The following is a 10,027-nucleotide window of genomic DNA, read 5'->3' as shown; positions in this document are numbered from 1 at the left end:
CATCTCCTCAGGATGGTTGAAGTGTTGCCATCTTGAGAGTCTGTCCTGGGCTGGTGGCCTGGCCACCATGTTCACAGCTCCTTTTCAACTCACCTGGTACCGCTGGGACCATCACAGCCATCCTGGAGTGATACCACAGGGCTATTTCAATAAGAAAGTCCAGTTCAGGAAGAACACTTAGAGCCCTTTTCTGGGGGAAGTGGTTGGCGTTTCCTAAAGCGATCACGCTGCATCTTAAAACCAGTCGCCTTCCCTTACCCTGCCACAAGGCTGCTCTAGCATCTAACTCATGGGGGTGAGCCTGATTTCTGGCCTCACGTGCATCATCATGGCTAGTGTAGACCCAGCTCTCTTTATGGCAGCACTCCAGTTGCTAAAGTAGATTTACTGTGATTTATTTTTTTTTTCAGAGCATTTTGATCCCAAATACAAATAACATTTTCTTTATTCCCTCCCCAGATACATTCTTTGGTTAGAGGCGCATTAATCATTTTAACTCCTACAAAACTCAGTGCTTAGTTGCCTGAAGATGCACATTAAATTTGTGAAAGCACAGGAACAGACATCCATCCCTGAAAACCCATACTGAGCCTGTGGGTGCCATCCCCTGTGCTAAATGGCTACTTGGTAGCTGCACACCAGCAAGACGGAGAGTCACAAGGCCACATGAAAGCGGATGCTAATGTCACCACCTCCTCGTTGCCACCCCCAACTCGTGGGGACTCACACCATGCCAACAACTGATAAACCACCCCAAAGAGCAACCCACTGGTCCTTACTGCACCAGCAAGCAGGAGAAGCAGCACCTCACGTGCCTGTGCTCAGCTCCCTCTTGTGCTCCCCTTGGTTGTTTTTTTTGTTTGTTTTTTTTTGTTTTTTACCACCTTGTTCTAAATTTCCTAATTTCGCTGCCAAAATGCAGCAAATAAAGAAGCTGACCCTCCTGCACCACTCTGCGGAGCCCCCACTGATTTGCCTTGGGTTGGGAGCAGAAGGGCGATTCCGCAGGGCACAGCCCACCTCGGTTCACCTCAAACTTGATAGCCACAATGCGAAATAACAGGAGTGTGATTAACGCAGCATGTGTTGCCTTCGTTATCGTGCTTCCATGAGGAAGGAAGATCAGTATCTTCAAATTACCACATAGGTCATTGCCTTTGGGTGTAGCCTGCTGGCAGCAGCTGGACCTCTACCCTACCTGCAGGGGAGCTGTGGCGCCCCAGGTGAAGCAGAGCCCTGAAGAAGACACCGAGGGTGTCACTGAGCGCTCGTTTCCCATCTGTGCAGCCTTCCTGTACCACCTTGCTTCAGTTGCCTGTGCCTTCTTGCTCCCCCGTGATGGGCACAGCGTGGTCCTGCCCACTCACAGAGATGCCAGGAGGAAAAATTTGGTCATTTGGGAGGCTCTTGAAGAAGCACCAGAGGACAAGAGAAATACCAAACAGCTTCAGTACCAAATCAGCTCCGTTAAAGCCTCCTGGAGTTAGCAACTCTTTGGAGCCAGGCTACACTCATGAGTGGAGATGCAGATGGTGGGACGGTAACAACTCTGTCAGCAGGCTTGAACCCAGGGGTGCAACCCTTGGAAGCAGCTGGTACAGGGACATTTCTGCCACCCTGCTCAGGCAGCTTGTGGAGGCAGAGGGAAGTCACCCGTGCAACCTGCTGCCCTGTCTGGAGTACCAGGGACCTGAGGACAAGGTGCAAAACCCAGCGCCACCACCCCGGGGTGCCAGGCTTCTGCCTCTGGCTCCCACCGGGCCCGTCCGAGGGGGCTTCTCTGCCTGAGCTTTCCTCCCTTGGCCCTGCTGTCCCCAAATCCAGCCTCTGCTCGGGTTTAAAAATGAACATTGTACACCTCTGAAATACGGGCAGCACACTGGGCCTCCTTAGGGGAGGGTGGAGGAGTCAGAGCAGAAGCAAAGCCAGCTGCCTGCCAGCTGCGGCCTGCACACGCTTGCTCTGCAAAGCACGGGGGTTGACGCACGGCCGGCAGGCATCCTCTCCAGCTTTCAGAGGGGGAAACCTGCGTTTTGTGACAGACCTAACAGCAGGTCAGCGGCTGGGAGAGCCGGGAGTGCAGGGGAGGTTTCCAGCAGCAGCAAGGCTGCGATCTGTCACGGGACAACGTGACAGCACAGCCCCACCACAAAGCTTTCCCACGGCGGCGCTGCGGCACACAGCAGGCAGAGCGCTTCCAGATGTGCTCGGTCCTGGCGAAGAGCTGGAGCCCGTGTTGTAGCAGGGCTGGTAAGGTAAGAGCTGCAAAACAACCCGAAGGCCCCTTTCTGGCTGCCAGCACTGCTGCAGCAGGAGACCACAGCCCAGCAGCAATTCAAGCCATGCCTGGAGGCCGCCAGCTCCCACGTGCCACCCACCCACGTGCAGGAGAGCCAGCACAGGGCGTGCAGCTCCAGCTTCACAGCAGCGAAGCCAAGCAAGATCAACTTGCTTGTGGGTATGACCTGAAAAATAAATGGAGGTGGGAGGAAGGCGGGTGTCACCTCTTCCCTCGTTTAGGCTGCCTGTTCCTCCACAGATAAAAATATACTTGTGAGTAAATGGAAATCTTACAGCATCTTTCTGGACTTTGCTTTAAATGAGCTGGCCAAAATGATCTTCCCTTTCTCCTATCCCACCGCTGATACATCTGAAAAGAAATAAATGAACTCTCATCACTATACTTGCCTCAAAGGGTGCTTCAGTCTTTAAAATAACACAGCAACAACAGGGGACTGCAGAGGTTTGAGCTCTCACCAAACTCACAGGTGTCCGTTCCTCTTAAGTTTCCACTTCTGCCGCCCTGCTGGGCAGCACAACTAGCCGGACCGTCTCTCCAGTGTCTCCTCTGCTGTCCTGCTACTCTCTTTGGATTAGTATTTTGCCAGTGAGACCTCTCCTCTAAAAATAACATCCTCCCTATATATACTCTTCCCATTACCTACTCTCCAAGATTAATTAGCCACTTAATTCAACCCTTTCTCCTCTCTGAAGTCCTCCCATGTCATACATCATCTCTTTCTCCCCTTCCCCTCTGTTAGGGGCCTGGCCAGCCTTCCCCGGCTTACTGCTCCCAAGGGCCCCACTGATGGATGGAGACACAGCCGTGACTGTCGGCTGTTCGTACGGAGCCATTAGCCCAGGCTCCAGGTCCGGCACACCAGGGGCTGCAAGAAATCCACGCTTCAAACACTCCCCAAACGCCTCGTCCCTCCTGACACCAAATTCACACCCGACCTTACTCCCCCTGGGAGGCCTCCCCGTAACTTTCATCCAACCCACATCTCATGGCGTTTCCCCCTCACATTTTAGTGCTGTTGCCTTTCCTCCCTGCCCAGGGACCTATGGTGCAGGCATTTCTGCTAGGGGAGAGCCAAGCCATGGTGCCGTGTCCTCTCAATCACTGACCGAGCGCTGCTAGATCTCCAGTCCGTAAGGCCCGAGCAGTTCAAAAAATACACAAAGATTACAGCTTCACTTCAAAAGAACTTTTTTTTTTAATTTAGAAATGCAGTTATATACATAGAACAATTAAATTAAACTTTGTACAAATATTAAAATACTATCTTCACACCCACTGCAATGTACAGGATACCAGAAAATATATATAAAATAAAGCAAAATAAAACTGATTGAGTGACATCCTGTACACCATCAATTATGGTTCTGATTTTAAATCCCACATACATATGGAGTACCATTCCGCAAATAATTCCATAGTGGTGCAATTCAGATTAAAAAAAAAAAAAACACATACAGGAAAGAAGAAAAGATTAATGCACCAAAGGCAATCAAGCTCCCCTTGCATTTGCATCAGCAACTACCAGCAGTCTACCCACTGCATCACAGGATGTCTGCCTCACAGACAACTTAGCTTTGTTTTCTTTTTGAATGAAGCAAAGTTGAGAACCAGAACTAAAACATTTTCCAGCACAGCTCAGTTGCCTCTGTCCTTGCTTACCCCAGGACAGAAGCAAAAGCACAGCCTATGGAAAGCAAATGCAAAAGCATCAGGAGAGCCCACTCCGGCGGGCGTATAGATCCGTACATAACCTGCAGCGGGTTGAGTTTGGAAGCAGTGCTGAACACAGGGCCCTGAAGTGTGGGAAATGTCGTGCTCTGTCCTGGTGTAGGAGGGGATGAAGGACTGGAAGAGGGCTTATTTCCTGTATAAAAATACGCATTAAAATGAAGCCAGCTCTAGGAAACCTCTCTGCACTTTCAAAGCATTTCATAGAGAATAAACGTTTTCTGCAAGCAAAGGTTTTCACAAAGAACAAGTTCAATATGTGGTTCCCTGGGAAGGATTGAAAGGCTGAGGCTGGGGTGAGGCAGATGTGAAAAATAGATGGGATTTATTGCATTTATATACAGAAACCAGAAAGTGAAATTGATTTAATTAGATAATCTGGAGAGAGTAAAAAGGCAGATTTTGTAAAACAACTGCTACCAGAACAGTAAAACCAGGTTTTGCAAATATGCTCTAAGAAGGTCAGCAAGGAGATTTCAGTTTGAATCTAGCTGTACAGTAACATTTTTATACAGCAAGCCTGCTGGTACCTCCTACATCTAGAAAAAGCACAAGCTTCCTTAAAACCTGGTCATGAAGGCATTGGCTCTCGTTAGGCTGCAGCATCCCTCCTTGTAGTCACAGCTCCTCCTCACCCCGCACCCCTTTTCTTGTGTTCCCTTTTCTGTACTGCAAATTGCTTGACCATCCCAGATTATTTCCAGTGGCTGAGCCTGTCACCCCCTCACAGCTCCAGCCCTCAGTACTGTCCCATGTCACCCACCTCTGGGAGCAACTTATGTTTCCCTCCCATGAGAAGTGAAACAGCCTATTATTCCTACCACAGCCGACTTCTGCGTGCTGAAAGGCCAAATAAAGGCTCCAGAAGCATTAAAAAAAAAAATCACTGTGCTGGTGCTGAAAGGCTAAAGGGAAACCTCAGGAGAGATGTGCTATGGGTGAACACGCAGCATGCTTGCAAAGCAAACGTTCTGCACAGCAAGCTCCCTGGTGGTTACAAAAGGACAGAAACGCACTAAGCCCCTCTCCCTCCCAAATTCATCAAGTTTTAACTCAGCAACAACTCCACAGGCTTGCATGCTGCAGAATGTCTCTCCTCCTAGTGTCTTTTTTTTTTTTCTTAAACTTTGCAAACTAATTAAAACCAGAGCACATGAAAACATCTCTCACCAGTGCTGCTGACCCACTTCAAGGTGGCAGGAGGCTGGCACAACCCGAGCCAGCCCATCATCTGACCTGAGCTTCATGATGCTTTTCCCCATGGGCTACTGTCAGCTTCACTTTCTGGTTCTCTCAGAGCAGTCCAGTACTTGGGCTGGAAACACTGCAGTAGGCTGCATTTTTATTTTCTATCCAAAAAAAATTACACTGAAAGAGCAAGGAGACTTTTCTATTGCACACAGTATTTTGAACTTCTGAAATGCCCTTTTAATTTTTTAAAATATCGGACTCCAAAAATGAAAAAACCTTTACAAATAAGTGCTATTTTAATTCTTCCAATGTAATCAAATCATTTTAATGTTCTTGAATTCCACAAGATCCCGCATGAGTGACAGAAGATGAAATGATCACGTTGGGAGTGCTAAGTAAGAAAAATGCCTCACTTGGAATTCTTTTTGTCAGGCATAGGTGGGAAAGCAGGTAAGGGGGCTGCGGCCCCAGCAGTAAACAAACAAAAGAACAACAAAAAGCAAATCACCCACCAGCTGACACCTTGCAAGGCTAAGCCCCTGCACTCCCCATCCACCTCAAGAAGATCCAGGCTGTACCTACCTACGACACCTGCCCACGGGGCTCACGCTGCTCAGAGGCGAGGAACGCTCCTGGGGGGGCAGAGCTCAGGGTGAGGGATCTCTAAGTCTAGGTCCTTGCTCCCGCAATAAATAAGTAAAGGCAGGACTGTGCAGTTTAGTTCTTCTTCCTAAGCCTCTGCCCTGAGGACTTGCCAATCCTCCAGCCTCCGCAGAATAAAAGCAAACCCGAGCAGCAACCACTTGTTAATCAGTAAATAAAGCGAGTCCTCACTCCTCTTTGAAAAAAGGTATCAGGCAGACAACTAAGTCTTAGCTTCCCCTCCCAGCCGCTCTACCTTATCTCGTAAGGAAGTAAACTCGAAAGCTGAATGCAATAACCCCAAGCCCTTTCCATGCTCTGGCTTGCAGGGGTTCTCGGGCCGTTGCTGCAGACATGGCTGCAGAGGCCAGGGCTCTTCTGCAAGCACTGGCAGAGCCAGCTGGGGTTACCAGCACGGCAGGCAGCCCGGCCTGGGAGCTGCTGTTTCACCCTCTTACAAGCCAACAGAAGCTGACTATTTATGCCTGATCACAAGACCGATGCTTGCATGCTTCCCTCCACCTCCACATTTTTTTTTTCCTCTTAGTGAAGCATTTTCCCATAATTTCTGTAAGCGAAACAAAATTAAAGTGCTCCCTCTTCTGTGCAGCTGCCTTCCCTTCCCCACCCAAACCGATTTTTTTCTCCCCACCTGGCAGCTGCTTACTTTCCTACAGCAGAGAGTGGAGGCAGGACCACACAGTGCATGCTTTCTGCTAGCAGAACAGGCACTCGTCCAGGGCAAGGTCAGGCCTGGGATCAGCTTCCAGCTTCATTAAGGGATTCTTTCACCAACGTGGCACTGGGGTAAAGGACGGCTCCCTGCAGGCAGACAGCACGTACCTGACTTTTACACCTTGATTGCTCAGGGTCAGTTTCAGGAGGCAGGACCTTAAATACATAAAAAGCAAGTCCTACTTGGAGCTGGTTAGGTAGCAGGAAAAAAAGTTCCATACTCTTTTCCCTCAGCCTTGCGCACTCGCTCAGTCTCTCCACATGCCCTGATAAAACCAGTGAATACGACAATTTGCTCAAGCTCAGAACATTTTTAAGGTAGGAGTTAAAAACTAAATAGGAACATTCCCACGCTCGCTTTCTAAAATTCCAATAATAGATGTGTAAACATTCGCCCTCCACAGTGCTTGAAGTTAAAACACAACAGCCCATTGTAAAACAACACGGGATTTTCAACACCCCAACTGAACAAAAAAATACCCAAACCGGATTTGCCAAATTCTTGTGTTAATGCAAGATAACGTGAGCAACAGGGAAGGAAGCTTAAAACACTGCATTTTTAAATTATTAATATCCCTCTAAATAGGGATGGGGAAAATAGTCCTCCATCCACACGCACATGCTGTCCCAGCTGTCCTAGGATTAAACAGCTCATCAGGAACAGGAGCAGCAGGTGCATGGCTGGACACTACGGCCAGTCCCCATTTCCAGGAACTGGGGCTGAGCCGCAGTGATCATTCTTTTCTTTTAAAGGTGTTGTGTCACTTTTACCAAGTGCTCTGCCAACATATTTGTGGAGCAACGAGGATGAGGATAGTAAGGGTCACAAAACAAAAGCAAAGCAGCAAAGGGAGCATCCCTATTTACCTGTAAGTTACCACATGATGTGTAAGGCCATGACATTTTGCTCCTTCGACTCAAATGAAAAATTTAGCAGCTTCTCACAGGGCACTCTCCTGGTTGCTTCGAGACAGTTATGACAAAGTACCTGCCTTTAAGAAGCCAACTCTTCTGGCTGAAACCAATTCTGTGGAACCCAGTTTCCTGAGCACCCCTCTGAAGATCCCTACAACTTCCATGCTTTTGTGATTGTATCACCCACCCGAGATGAACTTGGCTTCCTGCAAAAGTGAAGTCCTTGTAACAGCCACCAGGGTATTCTGGCAGGTAACTGTGGGGGGCAGAGGTGTATGTATATTTTGTATTTTGCTTTCCCTGCTGCAAGAACTTAGAGCAACCTTTAAAATTTACGTTCAGGATTAAGCTGTGGTGTCCCTGGGCACTACTGTCAATGCAGCCAAAGTTCCCTTGCAGCAACGGGCAGCTGTGTTGTATTCGAAGAGACTTTGTAGATGCGGCTGTGCCCCAGCCACACAACAAAGAAGCCCTTCTCTGTAGGCCCACTGAAGCCCATTAGGGCAAAACAGCAGACTCTTGCTATATGGAGCTAGGAAGACACATTAGCCTCTCGGGTGGCAGTTACCCAGGATTCGAGGAACAAAGTACCTGGCGTGACTGGGAAGGTAATGTGGGATTGCACCAGTGGCACAAAGCGCTCACCACCTATGGGCATTTTTCTCTCTGCAGCTGCAAACACGTGAACTGCCTCCAGCTCACATCTGAAAGCGATACCTCTGCCTGCAGATCCAACCAATGGAACCTAAGCATTAGTGCAGAACAACCTTAAGTGGGAAAGCCAATTGGAAATGGGTTTATTCAGAAGAGCGGGGCCACAAATTTGGTTCCAGTCCTGATGCCTAAGTGAATGCAACCAGCTCACAGAAAGTCAGATCCTCCAAGCTTTCTGGACCGTGCTAACCACTGTCCTTTCTCCAAGGCTCTCCCAACAATCTTAACATCAGAGCTACTCTGGCACAGGACAAAGATGAAAGGGCTTTTTTTTTTTTTTTTCAGCAGTACAGTCCCAGTCCCAGCTTCCAGAAACACAGCATAACCAGGTGGGCTACACAGGTAGAAGAGACAGAAGTGATTTTCAGGAGCAGACTCTTGCAGAGGTGTTTGCTGAGAAGAGGGCAGAGGGCATTCCTACACGTTGGACTTCTCAGCCTTCGGTGCTCTAGCAATTCTCAACTGTTATTGCACAGCCAAGTTGCCTCATGGCCCATCTCATCTGAGACACTTCTAGGCGTTACAAGCTGCCCCTTAACTAGAATCCCTCCCAAGCCCAGCGTCAGTCCCAGTGAGGCATGTTGTCCTGCCCTATTACAGAGAGGATGCTGGAAGAAGAGCATATAACATATATACCTATATATAAACTGTCTGCACCCAGTGAGCAAGCGGTTTGAGCCCTCTCTGGGCAGCAGGAGGGCTAGAGAGGCTGATAAGCTGCAACAAGCCGGTGTGAGGAGGAGAAAGGCACAAGAAAAGAGCAGCTCTTTTCAGAGACTGCTGTCAAACATCTGGCTGGGAAAAAGGAGAGGAGAGCTCAAATCCACTACGTTCCTTGAGCCCCTGATGCAGACGGAATGGGGAAGCCAGCACTGCACCAGCCCCACTGGTGCATCCAGGAGGCAACCTGGTGACATCCTTTGGATCTTCAGCTGAGGGCGTCTCTGCTTGGAGGTATCCAGGGCACAGCTCGCGAGGATGGGGAAGGCTGCACAGAGTGCTTCTGTCCCGAAGACAGGGGGAAGGGAGGAGGAAGAAATCCAAGAGGGAGAAGGCTAGGCAAATACAGCAGGCCTCATGCTTCCTTCAACAAGGGAATATCTGAATGGTGGGGAAAGAAAAAAAAGAAAATGTCAAACTTTTGTCATTCAACACACACCAAAATCTACCGCTGATAGCAAGACAGGCTCCCATTTTCACTACGTGATAATGCAGTGTTCCTCCTGTCACCGTAGCACAGCAGAGGGGACCTCTGCCGGGCTCTGGTCCAATCTGCCTCTGCAAGCAGGACCACCACCACCTCCAGCTTTGAAAGTCTCCAAGAAGGGACACTCCATCACCTCTCTGCCTGGCTGTCTAGTCCTGCATTACCCTCCTAGCAGGAAATATTTTCCTAATGCCCAATCTGAATCTGTCAAGTACTCTTTGTGTTTCACCATATTAAGCCCAGCTCCCTCCCAGGCCCCTGCCTATCTTGGCAGGCCTCCAGCGGAGCCTGTTCAGTTTCTCCACATTCCTCTTGAACTGGGAGTCCCACAAGAAGAAAAAGTATTCCCATAAAGCCTCGATATTGCGTAGGAGAGGGTAATAACTTCCCTTTCTTCTTTCTCATCACCTCACCAACCTCTTAGCTTCTCAAAACGTCTGAGACGAGAATCTTCTTGCTGTGTCAGGGATGGCTGGGGATACGTGGATCACACCTGGCCTTATCTGACCTGAAGAAATGCAATCTCCTCCAGCAGCTGCAGCTTCCTCATCTTTGAGCTGTAAGCACAAGTCTTATGGCCTCCTGCTACTTGG

The 10,027-nt window shown here is 49.0% G+C and overlaps 1 protein-coding gene across 4 annotated transcripts in view; it reads right to left on the bottom strand.

The window, feature by feature from the left end:
- Window positions 1-3,473: 3,473 nt before the first annotated feature.
- SUSD6 (sushi domain containing 6) overlaps window positions 3,474-10,027 on the bottom strand; it is an 81,741-nt gene continuing 75,187 nt past the window's right edge. For all 4 annotated transcript variants that reach the window (XM_048064881.2, XM_048064879.2, XM_013174125.3 and 1 more), the window contains one exon: window positions 3,474-9,328. In XM_048064881.2, the coding sequence (XP_047920838.1) occupies window positions 9,303-9,328 (26 nt within the window). In that variant the 3' untranslated portion in view covers window positions 3,474-9,302. The remainder of the gene's footprint in view (window positions 9,329-10,027) is intronic.

This window comes from Anser cygnoides, chromosome 5 (assembly GCF_040182565.1).
Source record: "Anser cygnoides isolate HZ-2024a breed goose chromosome 5, Taihu_goose_T2T_genome, whole genome shotgun sequence".
Lineage (NCBI taxonomy): Eukaryota > Metazoa > Chordata > Aves > Anseriformes > Anatidae > Anser > Anser cygnoides.
Note: the sequence above shows the minus strand (reverse complement) of the source record. Positions and strands in the feature narration are given on the sequence as shown.